The 21,288-nt window shown below is 42.2% G+C and overlaps 2 protein-coding genes across 7 annotated transcripts in view; one reads left to right on the forward strand and one right to left on the reverse strand.

Moving 5' to 3' along the window:
• kansl1l (KAT8 regulatory NSL complex subunit 1-like) overlaps positions 1 to 21,288 on the reverse strand; it is a 75,781-nt gene that overhangs the window by 29,172 nt on the left and 25,321 nt on the right. Inside the window, exons 1-3 of one of the 4 annotated variants that reach the window (XM_066641418.1) lie at positions 5,289 to 5,502; positions 2,360 to 2,501; positions 181 to 1,110 (exon numbers count right to left, since the gene is read on the reverse strand). In XM_066641418.1, the coding sequence (XP_066497515.1) occupies positions 181 to 1,110; positions 2,360 to 2,436 (1,007 nt within the window). In that variant the 5' untranslated portion in view covers positions 2,437 to 2,501; positions 5,289 to 5,502. Of the gene's footprint in view, positions 1 to 180; positions 1,111 to 2,359; positions 2,569 to 5,288; positions 5,503 to 21,288 lie in introns of those variants that run through there. The other 3 variants (XM_066641416.1, XM_066641415.1, XM_066641417.1) reach the window with 3 other exon arrangements.
• si:dkey-10c21.1 (histone-like protein HC2) lies at positions 7,841 to 20,135 on the forward strand. Of its 3 annotated transcripts, none has more exons than XM_066641373.1 (12): positions 7,841 to 8,227; positions 9,554 to 9,592; positions 9,940 to 9,978; positions 10,586 to 10,630; positions 11,020 to 11,118; positions 14,096 to 14,137; positions 14,368 to 14,421; positions 15,019 to 15,054; positions 15,819 to 15,863; positions 16,080 to 16,127; positions 19,375 to 19,500; positions 19,861 to 20,135. In XM_066641373.1, the coding sequence occupies exons 1-11, from the start codon at positions 7,948 to 7,950 to the stop codon at positions 19,458 to 19,460; spliced, it is 813 nt and encodes a 270-aa protein (XP_066497470.1). In that variant the 5' UTR covers positions 7,841 to 7,947; the 3' UTR covers positions 19,461 to 19,500; positions 19,861 to 20,135. The 3 variants fall into 3 exon arrangements, 2 of the variants coding, with proteins under 2 accessions (XP_066497470.1, XP_066497471.1); XM_066641374.1 differs by having other exon boundaries at positions 19,378 to 19,500; XR_010795099.1 differs by lacking the exons at positions 19,375 to 19,500; positions 19,861 to 20,135 and having other exon boundaries at positions 14,298 to 14,421; positions 16,080 to 16,113.

Consider the following 21,288-nt stretch of genomic DNA (forward strand, 5'->3'; position numbering starts at 1 on the left):
TTGATGGCGATGTCATGTTGTTCTAGCTCCCATTCACATTGCAGTTAAGGACAATGCTCATTTACATATTTGCACTGACATCATTAATAACACAAGAAAAGCCTCAGTGAAGTTACCATGACACTGATATGATTACTATGAATGATGAATGTTAAAGTGGCAGATACTGTCTCTACTTACGCTGAGGATGCTCTGGTTGATTGGGTTTCTTCATGGTCCCACTCCTCATCGGAGCTGCTGGCTGTGGCGTCTGAGTCTACGGCTCTCTGGACTTCCTGAAGTATGGCCTGCCCACACTGTGCTAAACTCTTCACGTCTTTGGTCAGCTGCACAGGCTGGGAGCTTCTTTGCCATGAAGAGCATGCGAGAGGACTGCTGAGTCCATTCTGCTGCACTAGAGCATCAGGGGCTTTGGATTCTGGTGAGCAGGAAGAAGGCATGGAAGACTGGAGTGGGGAGCTCTTCTGGGGAAGTTTCTTATCCAATCCTTGCAGCTGTTGACTACAATGCTTAAGCGCATGTTTACCCAGAAGTGCATGTAGCCTCTGTTTTGCACGGTCTGCTCGAGCCAGTAGTGATTTGTGTTGAGAAGCTAGCCTATTAGTCAGAGCCTTCAGAGTTTCCTTCATTGCTGAGGGCTCCATCTGGAAAGAGGAGCACCCAATCTGTCTCAAGGCATCAACCCCATTCTGTTTGATGTGGCTGGTTTCTTGTGGTCTCATTGCAGAAAGCAGAGAAACGTTATCAGTAGACCTGCTTTGCCCTTGGGGGCATTTCCATGGTGGCTGGGATTGGGTAGAACCCAGATAATCTTCTGTGGAATGGTCAAGCCGCTCAAGTGTGGGTGTCGGACAGTTCTCCACAGCTGTCGTCTGGTCCTCGTAAACAGAAAATTGCACATCAGGGGATGCTTTGGGTGACATGGCAGTGTCTACACCGTTTATATCCATCGAAAGAAACTCAAATAAAGAGCCTGGGTTCGACAGCAGTACAGATTCAAGAGACTCAGTTTCATGGAACAAAGAAGGCAGGAACATTTCAGTGATTTCTAAAGGACCCTTGGAGCTGCAGGAGTCCAGATAGGGCACGGAAGATAGGTTCAGCCAAAACCTGAAAGTAGGGGTGGATAATATATCAGCAGGCTTTTATCATCTGTTACAGGTAACAAAAATAATAGTGAAAAAACACACCCATTAACTGCAATAAAACATTTTTTTAAAAGAGAAAAATAAAAAAAGAGGACAATATTCCCGGATTCCCGCTCCGGGTGACTGTGAGGAGTGTGGTGTGTTCTCCCTGTGTCTGCGTGGGTTTCCTCCGGGTGACTGTCTGTGAGGAGTGTGGTGTGTTCTCCCTGTGTCTGCGTGGGTTTCCTCCGGGTGACTGTCTGTGAGGAGTGTGGTGTGTTCTCCCTGTGTCTGCGTGGGTTTCCTCCGGGTGAGTGTCTGTGAGGAGTGTGGTGTGTTCTCCCTGTGTCTGCGTGGGTTTCCTCCGGGTGATTGTCTGTGAGGAGTTGGTGTGTTCTCCCTGTGTCTGCGTGGGTTTCCTCCGGGTGATTGTCTGTGAGGAGTTGGTGTGTTCTCCCTGTGTCTGCGTGGGTTTCCTCCGGGTGCTCCGGTTTCCTCCCACAGTCCAAAAACACACGTTGGTAGGTGGATTTGCGACTGAAAAGTGTCCGTAGGTGTGAGTGTGTGAGTGAATGTGTGAGTGTGTGTGTTGCTCTGTGAAGGACTGGCGCCCCCTCCAGGGTGTATTCCCGCCTTGCGCCCAATGATTCCAGGTAGGCTCTGGACCCACCGTGACCCTGAATTGGATAAGTGGTTACATATAATTAATCAATGAATGAATGATTTTTAATTTATGACCAAGGACAATGTTTTAATAATAAGATTAAATGGGAAAATAATTGCAATTACATAGTTAGATTAATCAAAGGCAATCAAAAACTGTGCAGTGAACATGACAACAATTACAGTGGAGTGACAATCTGGAACTCAACATTCAGCGCTCAGAATTAAAGCCAGATCTTCTAGGTCTTTGTAATTAAAACATGCCTGGGTCTGTGTAGAAAATAACTGTCATTTTAAACGCAACCACAATCAGTCAAACAGTCAGATACAGTATTTTCTCCAAACCAATCAGCTCTAGTAGAAATGATTTTGGTTTACATTTGTACAACATTACGATAAGAAAAAGTGGCTGAAATTGTCACTAGTCCCCTCTGAAACAGCTCTGGTTGTGTACACCCTAGTTGTAGAGTGAGTGTTTGATGCCTGGAGAAAATGGCTAAAGGAATAGTTTAAAAAAATGGTTAAAACAAAACACTTAAAACTGATGAATACTGAAGAAACCAACCTACCTATTAGTGTAGCTGTCCTCCAGCAGTTTAAGAGTGGGGTCTATGTCCATGCCTAGTCCAGCACCGTCTGAATCCATGTGGCCAGATAAAACAGAGGAGGAAATATGAACCCTGTGGACTTTGCTTGATGACTTGCTGAGGGCTGGAGTCATTCCCGTCGAACAAATCTCCCCAAAAAAAAGCCCAGGAGACACAGGTTATTCAAAGTCCTGAATAATCGCAGAGATGGTACAAATTATCACTTTATCCCAAAGAAACAACATGACGTACACAGCATTCAGCAGTGAAATATAAGCTGAAATCAGATTAACTGCTATATTAACTTTAATGATCTACACGTGTCATTGAATACTGCCAAACTGAAAGCTTTAACATCACGGTGAACATTTCCAAGTCCAGGATCCCCATCAGTGCATTAATTGAATGCAGGCAAAAACACAGGGTGTGGATATTAAGTCTGAAAATGTACAGCACACTGGTATTTTCTTGACTGTAGGAATTTCAGTAGTGCACTGTCACTTTCACGTACTAATACTGAACCATATGGACATCAAGGTCACTGTTATGTCTCAATGTCATGTTAAAAGTTCACTGAAGGTAGTCTAATAATAAAATTCATTTATTATTATTTTTTTTAAGTATTCGCAAACGTTATTTGACATATATATATAGCTAAGAAACTCTGAGTGTTGTAAACACATGCTTTCATTGTGATGAACTGGAGCACTATCCAGCATGTGTTCCTGTTGCACCACATGACTCTGGGTAGGCTCCAGCATTTTGGGCTAAAACTGACATTAAATATCTGAATATATTAGGAATAGCGATATACTAAGTCCTAGGCCTGTGAGGTAGGTATATTATAGATGTTCATGTTTTACAGTCACACCAGTATATTCTCAACCATTCCTAAAACATATAGGGTTCAACTTAATCTGTCCCTAATTAAAGAGTTTAAAATATTTATGTATTTAAAATATTTATATATTTACTCTGCGGCTCTGTGGAGAGCTTAGGAACCAGGCAAGACATGACCCAGGGCCCTAGTTTAAAAAAATACATATAGTTGTAGATGTGTTTAGGGCTGGACAATAATTCAATATATATTTCAATAACAATGACATGATTTTTAAACACATTTTCAACAACAATATTCCAGTCCTTCACAGGGAAACACACACTCACACCTACGGACACATTTGAGTCGCCAATCCACCTACAAACGTGTGTTTTTGGACTGTGGGGGGAAACCAGAGCACCCGGAGGAAACCCACGCAGACACAGGGAGAACACACCACACTCCTCACAGACAGTCACCCGGAGGAAACCCACGCAGACACAGAGAGAACACACCACACCCCTCACAGACAGTCACCCGGAGGAAACCCACGCAGACACAGAGAACACACCACACCCCTCACAGACAGTCACCCGGAGGAAACCCACGCAGACACAGGGAGAACACACCACACTCCTCACAGACAGTCACCCGGAGGAAACCCACGCAGACACAGAGAGAACACACCACACTCCTCACAGAAAGTCAGCCGGAGGAAACCCACGCAGACACAGGGAGAACACACCACACTCCTCACAGACAGTCACCCGGAGGAAACCCACGCAGACACGGGGAGAACACACTACACTCCTCACAGACAGTCACCCGGAGGAAACCCACGCAGACACAGGGAGAACACACCACACTCCTCACAGACAGTCACCCGGAGGAAACCCACGCAGACACGGGGAGAACACACTACACTCCTCACAGACAGTCACCCGGAGCGGGAAACGAAGCCACAACCTCCAGGTCCCTGGAGCTGTGTGACTGCGACACCACCTGCTGCGCCACCGTGCCGTCCTAACACAATTTCAATATTTTAATATACATTATTATAGCCTTTAGAGGGCGCTGTTATCAGTTCATTGAACCCAATTTTAAAGTAATAATATATTAATGTTGAGGAAAATCCGAACAGTTTAGATTTGAGGCTCATGTCATGTTTTTTTTTTTCTTTCGTTCCTGGCAGTTTTTCTGTGGCTTTTATATTGTTAATATCGATATTGGAATTATATTGTATCAACCAAAATGTATAAATGTATAGTGATATAGATTTTGGCCATATCGTCCAGCCCTAGTTGTGTTTGTAGCTGATCAATTAAACAGCATTCTGCCTAAAAAGGGCTAGAATTTCTTAGAGGAAACATGTACTGTTTGAGGACTTCATGACCTACATGGTGCACTACATATGAAATATGGAGCCAAAGCAAGTCTCCAACAGGCAGATTCACACGCCCATGGATTCTTACATCATAACCCTGATGAACCAATCCTGTTACCTTGGAGATGCAGGGGACTAACCCATTTTAAACATGCTTAACTCAACTTGTAGAGCTGACACAGATCCTGGTGGGTATGTATGTATGTGTAAAATATGCCAAGTTCTGTCTGTTTAAAGAGACATTATGTAATATTTTACCTCTTCTGAGAGTCAATTCAACTCTCAGAATCATTGGCAAAGAGTCGATTCCTACTCACTGACGCTTTGGAATGGAATAAATGAATCTTTGTGAGTCGACTCCTCAACACTTGCTAAAAAATGTCTATATTTGATATAATCATATAAGAAACTCTTGTAGCATTCGACTGCATTTGTATTTAAATACATTTGTTATGATGTTCTACGGTGTTTTTACTGTCGAAACCGGGCTCACTGCCTAAGTTAACGGTCTTACTTAACTAGGTTAGTAACGGACTACGTTAGATTAAAGGAGACTGAAGTTCGCTGATTAAACTTTAAACACGCTGAAACTTACGTTGACGTCTTCTTAAACGATTTTACGATAGGTTTAAAACAGAAACGTTGAGTTGTATAATCTAAATTAATATTACAACAGTACAATAACAGGAAAAAAAAACTAGCTTTACCTGTGAATTTCTCTGAGATTTTCCAGAAAAAGCCGTTAAACCGCTCTGGACTCACTGCTCCGCTCGGAACGCTGCTTACGCTGTTCAGAATCCTCAACGTCGCAGGCGGCGTTATATCCTTTACACTGTATAAACCCCGCTGCGCAGTTAGAATTGTTTTTCTACGGTGTCTGCGCTGTTTGTAACCGTCCCTGCGCAGTTTAGAACCCCTCGCTTCCCAGCTCGGATGCACTGAGGTGATCTGCGCGCGGGAGTGCTGGCGGGCGAGTTTACGCAAAATTCCTCGTCCAATGAAAAGGCTCACTGGGCAACAGGTGAACGCCCACAGACTGACAGAGCTGACCACAACATTCATTACTGCTCTCTTCAACCGCTTTAAATACAAACTTCAGCTGACATCAGCTACACTTTATAAGTGCCATACATTCACTAAAGCAGAGATACGTGCCTCATAGAGGAAACCATGGAAATGTATAATTAAAAACTAGTCATTTTTATATATATCCAAGGACAGTTTCTATCCACGTTTATTCTCTCTCTCTCTCTCTTTCCCTCACACACACACACACACACAAGCCCCAACAAGGGAACATTCCTTACCTTAAATTAACCATAATTTAATTTTAACACTGAACATTAAGGATACCCTGAGCTTGTCTCCATGCTAGTAAACATGGCTAACAGAACTGATAAACGTGTACATTAAACCTCTGTTGGTCTTTGGATTTGTGTGATGATCACATTTGGACCTGGGTGTTCACTAATTGGGGTGGCACCACGGTGCGCAGCAGGTAGTGTCTCTGTCACACAGCTCCAGGGTCCTGGGGTTGTAGGTTCAAGCCCCTCTCCAGGTAACACAGGGGTGTGTTCTCACAGTGTCCATGTGGGTTTCCTCCCACAGTCCGAAAAAAAAAAAAACTGATTTGGAGGTGGATTGGCTAATCAAAGTGTCTATAGGGGTGAATGTGAGTGTGTGTCGCCTTGTAAAGGACTGGTGCCCCCTCCAGGGTGTGTTCCCACCTTGCGCCCAGTGATTCCGTGTAGGCTCCGGACCCACCGCCGCCCTGAACTGGATAAGGGCTTACAGACAATGAATGAATGAATGTTCAATAACGGGCTTGAGCGAGGACCTCCTGCTAATTGTTCTAATGTGTGGATTGTTTGAGAGTTGATTCATTACTTAGTATTGAAGCTAGTGGTTTTCAGAACTGGGCTAGTCCCTGATGCTCTGTCAGGTTTTAAAGACCTCTGTCATGAAAATCTAGTGTCTAACCTTGTTAACAGGGCGGTGTGATGTTGTATTTGGTAGAAGATGTATCATGAGTGATTCTGATTAACAGAGATGAGCTTTTGGGGGTTTTAACCTACAATGATGGGGCTTCAATGATCATGGAGTGGGTGGATAAACTGGGACCTGCAATTTGTTGTGGTCTGAAGCTATGGTGTAAAAGAGTGGACTTATAGATTATTCAGGGGGAGATAAAGGTGCGTAAAGATTTCACTTATTGGTTAAATGTGATACTTTTATGCTGCGAAAAGTATTTAAGTGTCATTTAAAGATTTCTACATGTTCCTAATGTTCAAATCATTAGCAAAAACAACTGAAATCATTTCGATTTTCTTCACTCATTTTTATTGTTTCATCCAGAAAACTGGTATTTTTTAACTTTATCTGAGAGTTGAATAGTTAACAGAATGTATATTATAATATTATATTAGACCATCTCTAGTATACAGTTTACTCATTACATTCTTGAGTGGAAAACCTTTAGCTGAAAAAACGCGATGTTATGACTGAGCAGTGCCGCCATCTTGTGGCAATAACGGACATTTTAGGGCGAAGCGCGAATTACCCCTCCTCCCTACTTAGTGCACTACACGGGGCTTAAAATTAACCTTCCTCTCGTGTTAGGGTCTTAACCGACCCACTTTTACTAAATTATAAAATGCTCTTATTAAAATTATTTTCTGTTTTTAGGGTCAGTTTCGGCCCAGGTATCATTTTAAATCAGAAAACAAAAACAAGTGCCAAATCTGGACTCATAAACACACTATACACCAACAGCCTACAGCTGGCTCCTCCTACAACCAAATTCATATCGTTTAAAAGTACTGTAATTTGTAATAATATATATTGGTATATTTTGTGCAACTGCAACGTGTTTTAGTGATTATTTTGACACGGCCTGAGTGTTTGTTTATATTAGTGAATTTATTTAACATTTTATTACTAATTTAAGCTCATTCTAATGTGTTGTAGAGTTCAGACAGACAGCTGAGATAAATCTATTACAGTTGTATTAGAAAAGTGGCCAAAAAACATATGACTATTATGCTCAGGATATTAATTTAATATAACTGAATATAATTTAAATTACATATTAATACTACAACTTAGTGGTTCAAAAAGAACAGAACTTAAAAAATAGGATGCTGTGATGAAAATAATTCAATAAACCTTGGCTTCTCACAAAATTGGCACACAGGAACAGGTTTAGTACATGACATAAACCGAAAGTGAAATATTATTTTGGCGCGCTTTCTTTGCCGGAGAGTGAGTCGCGTGTGAGGAGTGTATCTACGGATTAAATAATATTTATTTACCACTCCGAAGCACCTCTGATCTTTATAATAGATCTAATATCCCTTTTCGTCTCTGATGGAGGTTTTAAAGCAGAATAAAGTGAAGTTGATCAAATGGCTAAGAGGAGATCCCTTCATTTTACAACACCTTCATTCAAAGAACCTGATCACTGATGATGAATACTCGGGGCTGAAGGCCATCACGGACCTCAGTGATCAGGCCACGAAACTCGTGGACCTCGTCCTCCAGAAGGGACCTGAAGTGTGCGACTCGTTTGTGGATTTACTGAGAGAAGACGAGGTGAACGAGTCCATTCCGCAGCTCAGAGCCTGGATTAAAACAGTGAATGGTTCAGGTACAGAGCAGCAACACCAAACACCCCATACACACCTGATATAAAGTTAGATATTGGTCGTTGATATATTTATTAACTCTAAATATAATTCTACATCATTAATAGAGTATCAGACATCTCGTATTTTCCATATATATATATATATTTAATAATATAGTGATATGTAGCTAGCTTCCTGATTGAAAGGAAGTCCTTACCTCTTTTATTAAATATTATTATTATTATTAATAATAATAATAATAATAATAATAATCAGTGATGTTAGTGATTTAGGCCTAATATTATTATTAATGAGTTATAAGTAGGATGTTTTTAATGATTTTTAACGGTTCTGTGTTGAGCACATGGTTTTTAACACATACTATTTGTACATGCAGGAGAACTAAAGATCCTGCTGAGATAGATAGATAGATAGATAGATAGATAGGTAGATAGATAGATAGATAGATAGATAGATAGATAGATAGATAGATAGATAATTGAATCATTTGAACTTAATGTGACGGACCAAACAGAGCCAACATTTCACTGTCTGTTTTTGGGCAAAATAAAGGGCTAGGAGAGACGAACCAGATTTGTATGCCATAATGATCACACTGCTCGTATGACTGGTGTTGGGTGGGAAACAGAACAGTGCAATTGTGTATGAAGTATATCAATGGGTAATTTTGACTTTTACTTTCTCAGTGAAATACAAGAAATAAAAGAAATGATTCAGAAACACAGAGGAACCCCAGCTTATTCTTTTATTAATTCATCCTGTGTAACTGCTTCATACTGTTTAGAGAGAGACCAAAACCAAGTCAGCTGCGTTTAACCGCTCACAAGTAGTGGGTGTCCAGACAGCTTTACACCGTACTATTTTACTGTTAATGCTGGTTCATCCCGATAGTCAAGTCCCATACTGTGGACACTGATGCACCCCAAAACATGTGCATTGTTGGGCTTTTTCACCTTCCCAAGAGCAATTTGAAACATGAGCTCATCTGAATACGTCACATTTCCTGTCTCTTTTAGACCGTCTGAGATGAGCTCGGGCCCAGAGAACTCAGCAGCGTTTTTGCATAGAACTGCTGTATGGCTTTCTCTGCGTGTAACAGACATTCAGGTTGATTTTCTTCATACAGCAGTGGACTCTGTTAAGAGACAATGGTTTTCTGAAATTCTCCCAAGTCTGTTTGGCTATATTTATCACTGCAGCATGACAGTCAGTGCCCTCTGAATGATCGAAGGTAACAAACATATATATGTCTTTAAATGTTATACATAAATGTTGGTTTTTGTCAGTGGTTGTGTATTTAATGCTTGCACCCGTTGTTTTTGCAGCAAAACCACAGGCAAAGAAGGCTACAAAAGCTAAAGCAGGTGAGAGCTGTCTGTCTATTTATATGAAGAAAATTCTATTTTTAAGATTTAAGGTTGATACAGAGGCTATATGCAGCTATTCCCTATTGATAGAAGTCCAAACATCTCTTTTATTACTTTCAGAAAACTCAGATTTAAAGTCTTTCAGATTCAACCATGACTAGTGCCATTTTATGAAATTACTGAAATTGTATTTTTTACTAAAGAGGCTGTATTCTGACCTCTGTGTGTGTAGCAAGGCACCCGTCACCAGACCCTCTAAACCCTCTTAAATGACACAAGGTGGCTTAACTGTGTCAATTAAGTTATTACTTAATGCTTGTTTCTTTTTGTGTTTGTTTCTGCAGCAAAACCACCAGCAAAAAAGACCCCAAAGGCTAAAGCAGGTGAGAGCTTACGGTATTAAGTACTGTATATTGCTAGCAGTCAGACTTACATGGAAGGTAGGCCTCTAAGGAAGTCTTGGGGAGCTTCTGGAAGAGATAAATGTGAGGCCGGTAGGGTGCACTGTATCTGTGGTCTGTGTGGATCCCAATGCCTGAGTGCAGTGTTGGGGACACTGTACTAAAATGGTATGTATTTGTTTTAGCTTTATAGAGATCCGTCTCATTTATTGTGTGATTGCTGAGACATTGATTTCCACTGGGCTTTTTAAAATTAGACTCTGTAGCATCAGCTTGTCAGTTCTGCACTAAAAGACAAACACTACCAAGGTCTAAAACAGGGTAGAGCCTTCTGTCAAAAAAATTGAAGTGTTTTATTCAGTCACAGTGCATTAGTATTTTCAGAAATAAAACATGGCTCCAGAGTTTGTATTTACTCCTTTTCACTTTAAAATTAACTACAAAATATAAAATGGTCAGGAGACCTACACTTTTATACATTTCTACAGGGCTTTGTACAAACTGCCTTTGTAATTTCAGCTCATCTCACAAATCTGTGCTTGAAATTCGTGTCATGATATAAATCTTTAATACTCGCTTTTTTCTGCAGTGAAGACAAAGTCACCAGCAACAAAGGCAACAAAGTCTAAACCAGGTAAGAGTCTTCTGTGTGAAATAATGACTCTAAAATACTAAAGCCTTTAAAAAACAGCACTTAACCTAAAAGTTGTCTAAAATGTTTTTAGTTTTAACAAAAATTAAACGACTAAAATGAGACCAAATAATACACATTTTAAAAATCAAAATCAGCTGCTAAAATGAACACTAATTACAGGCCTAATGTTGTGGTGTGCTGACCACTGAAGGACAGGGTGAAAGATGGTTAAGAAAGTATGCAGAGCAACAGAGGACTGCAGTGTCCTTAGTTATATTTGAGGGTGGAAAAAGCCACAGGTGTCTGTAGTCAGGTTACTCAGAGAAGCATCAGGTGATGGAGAGTAAATACTACATTGTCCATAATGCTGGCTTTTTATATTCATGCAGCTAAATCACCAGCAAAAAAGACTACAGCAGCTAAACCACCAGCAAATGAGACTACAGCAGCTAAACCACCAGCAAAAAAGACTACAGCAGCTAAATCAGGTGAGACCTTTTTGTCTGAACCGTATATAAGTACTTTAAAGAAGTCCAAACATCCATTTCCAAATATCACTTTCAGAAATCTCAGATTTAAAACTGATTCCTGAACTGCAGATTCCAATAGGCCTTTATAAAATGATCAGGGCCTTGTCCTGGCGGAAGGGCTTGTGTGGTCTCATGACCTCCAGGGCTATGTCGTCGGGAGCTGTTAGCTCCCAGTAGGGTCTCCCATGGCGAACAGGTCTGGAGTGAAGATCCAGACAAACATGATCCAAAAGCATCCTTATGAGTACACCCATTAAAATTCAGTGTACCCTGCCCGGGAGAGGGTTACCGGGACCTACCCCTGGAGCCAGGCCTGGGGGTAGTGTCCGTCGGCGAGCGCGTGGTGGCCGGGCAGCCCACGTAACCCGGCCGGGCTCAGCCCGAAATGGCAACGTGGGAGGATCATATGGCCTCACCACACGCAAGATCCAGAGTAGGGGTGCGGTGCAATGCCTATCAGGCACAGAGCGGGGGCGAAGGGGCCTCTGGCGTCGTGGAACTTGTCAGCGGAAACTGCTTCTTGGTACGTGGAACATAACCTCACTGGGGGGGAAAGAGTCAGAGCTGGTGCGTGAGGTTGAGAGATACCAGCTAGACTTAGTTGGACTCACCTCTACACACAGTGTAGGCTCTGGAACCAAACTCCTCGATAGGGGTTGGTCTTTCTCCTACTCAGGAGTTGCACAGGGTGAGAGGCGCCGGGCGGGTGTGGGGATACTCACAAGTCCCCTGTAGAGGCGCCTGTACAGCTGGAGTTTGTCCCAGTAAACGAGAGAGTTGCCTCAATGCGGCTCCGGCTTGCAGAGAGGATAACTTTGACTGTTGTGTGTGCGTATGCACCGAACAGCAGCTCAGAGTTTTCGGCCTTCTTGGAGGCAGTGACTGGAGTTCTAGAGGGGATTCCATGCACTGACTCTATTGTTTTACTGGGGGACTTCAATGCTCATGTTGGCAATGACTGGGAAACCTGGAGAGGAGTGATTGGGAGGAACGGACTGCCTGATCTTAACCCGAGTGGTGTGATGTTGTTGGACCTCTGTGCTAGCCATGGTTTGTCCATAATGAACACCATGTTCGAACATAAGATTGCTCATAAGTGTACTTGGTACCAGAGCACTCTGGGCCAAAGGTCAATGATCGACTTTGTGGTTGTGTCTTCTGACCTGAGGCCGTATGTTTTGGACACTCGGGTAAAGAGAGGGGCTGAGCTGTCAACCGATCACCATCTGGTGGTGAGTTGGATCCGATGGTGGGGAAAGCAGCCGGACAGACCTGGTAAACCTAAACGTATAGTGAGGGTGTGCTGGGAAAAGCTGGCAGATGACTCTGTCCGGATGGATTTCAACTCTCACCTCCGAGAGAACTTCTCACATGTTCCGGAGGAGGTAGGGGGAATGGAGTCTGAATGGACACTGTTCCGGACCTCCATCGTGGAAGTGGCTGCATGTAGCTGTGGTCAAAAGCTTGTCAGTGCCTGTTATGGCGGCAACTCAAGAACTCGTTTGTGGACACCGGGGGTGAGGGAAGCTGTCAAGTGGAACAAGGAGGATTTTTGAGATTGGCTAGCTCGGGGAACTTCCGATTCTGTGGATGGGTACCGGCAGGCGAAAAAGGTTGCAGCTGTGGCAGTTGCTAAAGCAAAATCCAGAGCATGGGAGGAGTTTGGAGAGGCCATGGAGAATGACTTCCAGGCGGCCTCAAAGAGGTTCTGACATATGACCGTGTTCCCCGAGAGATTCTGTGGGAGGTGCTCCAGGAGTATGGGGTGCCAGGGTCGCTCCGGCGAGCCGTACGGTCCTTGTACTCTCAGAGTTTGAGTTGTGTTCGCATCCTTGGTAGTAAGTCAAGCTTGTTCAGTGTGGGCATTGGACTCCGTCAGGGCTGTGCCTTATCTCCACTCCTGTTCCTGATATTCATGGATAGGGTGGGACTGCGTAGCCTGGGGCAGGAGGGCTTCCGTCGAGGAGCTCAGGAGGTGGCATCTCTGCTTTTTGTGGACGATGTTGTTCTTCTGGCTTCTTCGCACGGAGGACTCCAGTGTTCACTTGAGCAGTTTGCAGCCGAGTGTGAAGCGGTCGGTATGCGGATCAGCACCTCCAAGTCTGAGGCCATGGTTATCTCCCAGAAACAGATGGCATGCTCCCTTCAGGTAAAGGGTGAGAACCTGCCCCAAGTGAAGGAGTTCAAGTGTCTTGGGTTCTTGTTCACGAGTGATGGGAAGAGGGATGGTAAGATTGACCGTAGGATAGGTGCAGCTTCTGCAGTAATGCGGTCACTGTACCGCACCGTTGTGGTGAAGAGAGAGCTGAGCCATAAAGCAAAGCTCTCAATTTACCGTTCAGTCTACGTCCCCACTCTCACCTATGGTCATGAGCTCTGGGTAATGACCGAAAGAACGAGATCGCGGATACAAGCGGCCGAAATGAGCTTTCTCCGACGGGTCGCTGGGCGTACTCTCCGTGATCGGGTGAGGAGCTCAGTGACTAGGGAGGAGCTCGGAGTAGAGTCGCTGCTCCTTCGCATTGAGAGAAGTCAGTTGAGGTGGTTTGGGCATTTGATCAGGATGCCTCCTGGACGCCTCCCACTGGAGGTATACCAGGCACGTCCAACTGGAAGGAGGCCCCAGTGTAGACCCAGGACACGCTGGAGGGATTATATCTCCCGGCTGGCCTGGGAACGCCTTGGGATCCCCCAGGAGGAATTGGTGGATGTTGCAAGGGACAGAGACGTCTGGGCTTCTTTGCTCGCCCTGTTGCCACCGTGACCCTGAAATGGAAAAGCGGAAAAGAAGATGTATGTATGTATGTATAAAATGATATATGACAGTATCATATGTGTATTATCAGTGTGTCTGAGAGTTTTGCACTGTAGTGTAGTCTTTGTGTGTCAGTCTGTGCTTCTATAAGACTTCCTTATATCTTTCCTGTTCATGCAGTCAAAGCCGAAACACCAAACAAGGCGCCGAAGGCTAAATCAGGTAAAATTCTTCTGTCTAAATATCTGAAGTAACTGTAGATATTATATAAAGTCATGTGCATTAGTGTTTTAATAAAATGTTTACAGTATAAAACCGTCAGGGCGCCTTAACATCTGTAGATTTATATGAGGCTTTGTACAATTTGTCTTTGTAACTTCAGCTCACCTGAGAAATCCATACTTAAACTTTGGTGTCACAGCACACGTCTCTAATACTGTTTTTGTGAACAGCCAAAGTCAAATCACCAGCAAACGAGGCATCAAAGGCACCAAAGGCTAAACCTGGTAAGATTCTCTGTCTGAAGAATCAGAGTGATTTAATATTTAAATCGAAGCATATTTCAAAATCAGCCAGAAAGTATCTGAATGAAAACAAGCTGAAGATTTTTGAACGGCCGTCACAGAAACACCAAACTTAACAGCACTGACACTCTGTGGGCATCTTACACATGCCCCAATCAAATCAGAGGAAAATAACGGATGGAACTACAGAATGTGAACCTTTTCACAAGCCACAATGATCAGTTTATTCTTTATATTGTTTAAGTTAAAAAATAAAGTCATATTTGAAGAAAGAAATATATTTAAAATGATGTACTTTCAGAGATGTTTCTTACTTTAAAAATAATCAAGAAAAGATCTCTTCCAGGACTCTGTTTAAACATTTGCCTACAGCTGTGTTTAAAGCTCAATGACATGTTCCTCCCTGGCCCTTGAAATCTTTGCATTTGTTTAATTTCTTTCAGAAACTTTCTTGCTGAAACACATTTCTACAGGAATTTGCAAAGATCCTCTGTAACTGTGTCTCATCTGACAATTCTGCACTTACATTTAGTGTCAGCAATTCACATATTTAATGCTTTTATTTTTATTTTTAAACAGTTAAACCCAAAACAACAGCAACAAAAGAGAACGCAGGTGAGTGTCTTCAGTCTGAAAATTCTGAGCTAGAACAAAGTCCAAAATTCACCACAAGAACTTCAGGAAACACCAGCTGAAGCTTATGGAGTGACCCTCACAGACTCTAACGTGAACAGCATGGAGCATTTGTAGCTATATTTCAAAACTGCTCCATGAAATTACAGAACAGAAAACACTTTAGAGTTCTGGAAAACACTCCGACAGCTCAGGAAGGGCAGGGGATGGTGAACCTGAGCTTAAATGTTGGAAGGAGCACTTTGAGCAGCTCCTATGCAGGAGATAGGGTCAGACGTGACTGAGGTGTCAGCTCACGTTTCCTCGGCTGAAGTCACTGAGGTAGTTGGAAAGACTGGCAATGGCAAAGTCTCTGGAGTTGATGAGATTGGAATTCCTGAAGCCCTTGATACTGGGGGTCTGTCTTTGCGGACATGCTTCTACACGATTGCATGAACGTTGGGAACAGCACCTTTAGATTGGCGTGATCAACTCAGGTGAAGGTTCCCGTTTTCCAGAAAAAGGGACTGGAGTGTATGTACACTCTGTGGAGCTCTGAGTAGAACCACTGCTCTATCGCTTTGAAAGAAGCAAGTTAAGGGGGTAGGGAAATGATAAAGATGCCCCCTGGACGATTCTCACTGGAGGTGTACCAGGCTCAGCCAACTGGGGGAGGGCCCTGAGGTAGCAGTGAGCAGAGTGCTAGATTTATCTAAAAATGTATGATGAGCTGTTTTAATATTTATGATTTTTTTGTTTTCATGAAGGGAAAAGAAAGGCAACACCAAGCAATAAAAGGAAGGCTGGTTCAGGTATGTCAGCTGATCCCCATTCATGAGTAAATCAGATACAGTGATGTTGATGGGCTTTCACTGTGCGTTTAAGAGCTTTCTTAAGGAGTGATTCTGTAGTGAAAGACAAACAAAAACTGTGCATCAACCATTAAGTGCTACAGTCACATGCAACTTGAAGCTGTATATATTCACCCACATTTCAGAATGTTTTATTTCTCCCCTTTTTTCTTACAGAAAAGAGTGATTTGCCACCAGCAAAGAAGAGCAACCTGTTTTTTCCAGGTAAGAATTCACCAGTCTAAAATATGCATTTGTTTTACCTCATACCCACCAACTTCACCAAACCCTGTTATAGAAGGTGCATGCAAACAATGAATTATAAAGATGTACTCTGATCTTTACAATTACTTTATTACTCTGATCATATAGAGAACACACAAAAGCCCCATTCGGACAGGATTCATTTTACGTGGGGAACTGGGGTAATGTCATTTTACCAACAGATGGTAGTAATATTTATGGTGGATTCCCACTGAATCCTTTGTGAAAATGACAGAAATGGGAGGTCATAAACAGCAGAGCTACTAGAGTAAACTTCTGGGTTTCACTCTCAACGACTTTATCCTGTAGTCCTACAAAACGTAACTAATCCTTCACACAATTATTATAAAACTAATGAGTATGACACATGTCCATAACATGTCTGTAGGCTACTATTGTGCCCAAAACCTACTGCTACCAGAAATGTCACCCCACTGAGTGATCCTTTAGGTCGTTTTGAGGATTTAAGTGTTGCTCAGCAGCTGAACTTACCCTTGTACTTAAACCATACATCTGAACGACCAGTCTTCGGAAGCGGAAGATCACATGGGCAATGTGTTATTGTGGGCATTGAAGGCAAGTTGGGAGCAACTTATGACATCCGTCCAACTCACAAACTCATCTTGGACAGTAGGTGAAGACATAGGTTATTTGCAGGGATTGGCACAATGAGGCATATTCAGTCGGCGTGTAAGTTTAGATTTTCTCAGGGTCAGTACACATCGAGACATAATCAGGTGCTTAGGGTTTTAGCGTGTGTACTGGACCTGCACTGCTGTGTGAATGTAGTAATAAAGTGGTTAGACTTGTGTAGGAGGGGAGTGCAGTCAAGAGTGTGCGCAGGCTATACATATAAGTAAATGAGGTGAAGCATGTGACTGAAAATTGCTGACGGATGTGAAAAACAAAAACAAAAACTACAGGTCCCAGAATGCATTGCGTTAACTAGGCTGAAGCCAGATATAGGCCTCTTTCATAGTATGAAGGAAGCAGTAAATTAAGCTTTTGAATGGAAGACGCTGTAGTTCTGAGACCTGGCCACTGAGATGAGGGAACGAGGGTGGCAGGAAACAAAATATGAAAATGAAGTAAAGAATTCAGAGGATGGTAGTGTGGTGTGACTGATAGTGTTGCTGTCACACAGCTCTGGGATATTAGGATTCTGGATTTGATCCTCACCAACTGATTGTGAGGAGTTTGATGTGTTCTCCCTGTGTCTCTAAACAGGATGGAGCTGTTTAATGAGTTTCTAGTTCTGTGGTTTGTAGGTGTTTCATATAAATATATATTTTTAAAATAAATATAATATGTGTAAATGAGTGTTTGTCAGAAGTACATCTGAATATATTTTCTATGGCATGAGAACTGCACATCAATATGTTCTTTTATACAAACTGGATTCCAAAAAAGTTGGGACACTAAACAAATTGTGAATAATAACTGAATGCAATGATGTGGAGACGGCAAATGTCAATATTTTATTCGTAATAGAACATAGATGACAGATCAAAAGTTTAATCTGAGTAAATGTAACATTTTAAAGGAAAAATATGTTGATTCAAAATTTCACAGTGTCAACAAATCCCAAAAAAGTTGGGACAAGTTGCAATAAGTGGCTGGAAAAAGGAAATTGAGCATATAACAAACAGCTGGAAGACCAATTAACACTAATTAGGTCAATTGACAACATGTCAGTGTCAGTGTCTCTCTGAAGCCAAGATGGTAGGAGGATCACCAATTCCACCATTGTTCAGCAGAAAGATAGTGCAGCGATACCAGAATGGTGTTACCCAGCGTAAAATAGCAAAGACTTTTAAGTTATCATCATCAACCGTGCATAACACCATCAAAAGATTCAGAGAATCTGGAACAATTGCTGTGCGTAAGGGTCAAGGCCGTAAAACTCTACTGGATGCTCGTGATCTCCGGGCCCTTAAACGTCACTGCACCTCGAACAGGAACGCCACTGTCAAGGAAATAACAGCATGGGCTCAGGAATACTTCCAGAAAGCATTGTCAGTGAACACAATCCACCGTGCCATCTGCCGTCGCCAGCTGAAACTCTACAGTGCAAAGAGGAAGCCATTTCTAAGCAAGCTCCACAAGCTCAGACGTTTGCACTGGGCCAGGGGTCTTTTAAAATGGAGTGTGGCAAAATGGAAGACTGTTCTGTGGTCAGATGAGTCACAATTTGAAGTTCTTTATGGAACACTGGGACGCCATGTCATCCGGAACAGAGAGGACAAGGATAACCCAAGCTGTTATCAACGCTCCGTTCAGAAGCCTGCATCACTGATGGTATGGGGTTGCGTGAGTGCTTGTGGCATGGGCAGCTTGCATGTCTGGAAAGGCACCATTAATGCAGAGAACTATGTTCAGGTTCTAGAACAACATATGCTCCCATCTAGACGTCATCTCTTTCAGGGAAGACCCTGTATTTTTCAACAAGATAATGCCAGACCACATTCTGCAGCAATCACAACATCATGGCTACGTAGGAGAAGGATCCGGGGACTGAAATGGCAGCCTGCAGTCCAGATCTTTCACCTGTAGAGAACATTTGGAGCATCATAAAGAGGAAGGTGCGACAAAGAAGGCCCAAGACGATTGAACAGTTAGAGGCCTGTATTAGACATGAATGGGAGAGCATTCCTATTTCTAAACTTAAGAAACTGGTCTCCTCTGTCCCCAGACGTCTGAGTGTTGTAAGAAGAAGGGGATGCCACACAGTGGTAAAAAATTCCCTTGTCCCAACTTTTTGGGGGATTTGTTGACACTGTGAAATTTTGAAACAACATATTTTTCCCTTAAAATGTTACATTTACTCAGATTAAACTTTTGATCTGTCGTCTATGTTCTATTCTGAATAAAATATTGCCATTTGCCGTCTCCACATCATTGCATTCAGTTTCTATTCACAATCTGTTTAGTGTCCCAACTTTTTTGGAATCTGGTTTGTAGACAACCTGGGAATTTATCCATTGATTATAAGCTAAATCTGTCAGACATCCAGGTGCATCTCTTGTATCAGTTGAACCTGTACAGTGTGTACACCATATGTTGATGGATGTATGTGTGAAATTTGATGCAGTGTTAGTGTGTAGTTCATTAAGGGGTCACCAATTGTACTCATCCCACTTCAATGCAGCGTATTGTTTATGTAGATATTAAAGGTGAGCTGTATGTAAATCATGTCTTTTTGTTTCAGCAGGAGTGAATTTTAACGTAAATGGATTTAGCAATTATTGTGGCCCCATAATACAACGCAGTTGGGAATATCAGGATGAATACTGACGTCAGAAAATGAGGATTGAGGAAAACTGCAAAGCAACTGGTAAATACTTTACATTTTTGGAATTATTACCATTTTAATAAAAATCTTTTTGCTTCTCATTGATCACACTTTAAACCCTTAACTTTGTCACCACTTTAATCCCCCCCCCCCATTATAAATCCCCCCCCCTCCCCAATTATAAAGCCCCCTCCAACATTGAGCTGTAGAGCAGTGGAATTACTTTCTCTAAATAATGGTGCTACATCCAGTAATTTAGTTAATAATCCATTATAAATGCCATGCCCTTCCCTTTAGAGACCATGGGGGTGAGCATGTGCCCACAAGCCTTTGTCTGTATAGTGCACACTGGTCACTGGTCTGTACAATAACACCACCGTCATGTTGTCTCCTGTGTTACAGCTCAGGGATGATGACAACAGCACTGCTCTAAAGCATCTTAGAAGAAAGAAGACTCTGTGGCAGTGCGAGCACAATGACCTTTTGACCTCCACACCTGGGGTTTTTGAGCTGATGTGTGTCCTTATGCTGTCAATAAGGGAAACGTTTTTTTTTTTTTTTATATATATATCATATTTCTACTGTAATTTTCTAAATGTAAAATGAATTGCCTCATTTCTATCGTGAATTTTATTCTTAAATTTGCCTGAAATGTTTATGTTTATATATGAATTTATAACAGAAGATTTTATAAATTACAAATATTTGCACATTTTATTGTATGCAATATTGATAATAGATTGATTTATAACCTTCAATAACACGTGTTTGAACTCATCACGTGTACCTTTTGGTCAGTTTTATTTCGTTGTTTAATATTAATATGAGCATAATTGTGATAAGTCAATAATTTCAATGAAGGTTTGGACTTTTAAAATTGTGACTGTTTCAGTGCAATTCTAAGAAACATAAATACATGTTATATCTAATATGTGATTATTGTGATTATTCATTCATCTTTTGTAACCACTTCACCTTGATCAGCATCACTGGGTCTAGAACTAACCCAGAATCTTTGGGCACAAGAGAGGAACACCTTGGACAGGTGCCAGTCAGTCCATCACAGGACACACACACACTCACCCAGTCACTCAAACCTGTGAACATTTTCACACACTCAACCCAGTTACTCTCACATTCACACCTGTGGACAATATTCATTCATTGATTTTAAGCGCTTATCCAGTTCAGGGTCGCGGTGGGTCTGCTTTTGGACTGTGGGAGGAAACCGGAGCACCCAGAGGAAACCCATGCAGACACAGGGAGAACACACCACACTCCTCACAGACAGTCACCCGGAGAAAACCCGCGCAGACACAGGGAGAACACACCACACTCCTCACAGACAGTCACCTGGAGGAAACCCACGCAGACACAGAGAGAACACACCACACTCCTCACAGACAGTCACCCGGAGGAAACCCGCGCAGACACAGGGAGAACACACCACACTCCTCACAGACAGTCACCTGGAGGAAACCCACGCAGACACAGAGAGAACACACCACACTCCTCACAGACAGTCACCCAATGTGAGTTTGGAACCCCTAAGTCTAGGTCCCTGAACTGGATCAGGGGTTACAGACAATGAATTAATGAATAGTTTATTCATTTTTAAGGAGATATTAATAATGAGTTTAAATATAAAAATGGATTTATATTAGGATAAAACAAGGAAAGTCAATGAAAAATAAGTGGAAGCACAGGGAAAAAAATAAATATATACAACTTTTATATAATATTATATGTTCTCAAAAATATATTAAATTTATAACTTTCTGCAAACACTTTCTTGCTTATTTTCTACAAAGTCAAATGAAGTGCAGTACT

This window comes from Hoplias malabaricus, chromosome 12 (genome assembly GCF_029633855.1).
Source record: "Hoplias malabaricus isolate fHopMal1 chromosome 12, fHopMal1.hap1, whole genome shotgun sequence".
Lineage (NCBI taxonomy): Eukaryota > Metazoa > Chordata > Actinopteri > Characiformes > Erythrinidae > Hoplias > Hoplias malabaricus.

Excerpts from the sequence above, each read along its gene's own strand:
- si:dkey-10c21.1 (XM_066641373.1), top strand. The coding sequence starts at position 7,948 with ATGGAGGTTTTAAAGCAGAATAAAGTGAAGTTGATCAAATGGCTAAGA. Across the intron at positions 10,631-11,019 it reads GGCAACAAAGTCTAAACCAG|CTAAATCACCAGCAAAAAAG; the intron begins GTAAGAGTCTTC and ends ATATTCATGCAG. Across the intron at positions 15,055-15,818 it reads AGCAACAAAAGAGAACGCAG|GGAAAAGAAAGGCAACACCA; the intron begins GTGAGTGTCTTC and ends GTTTTCATGAAG.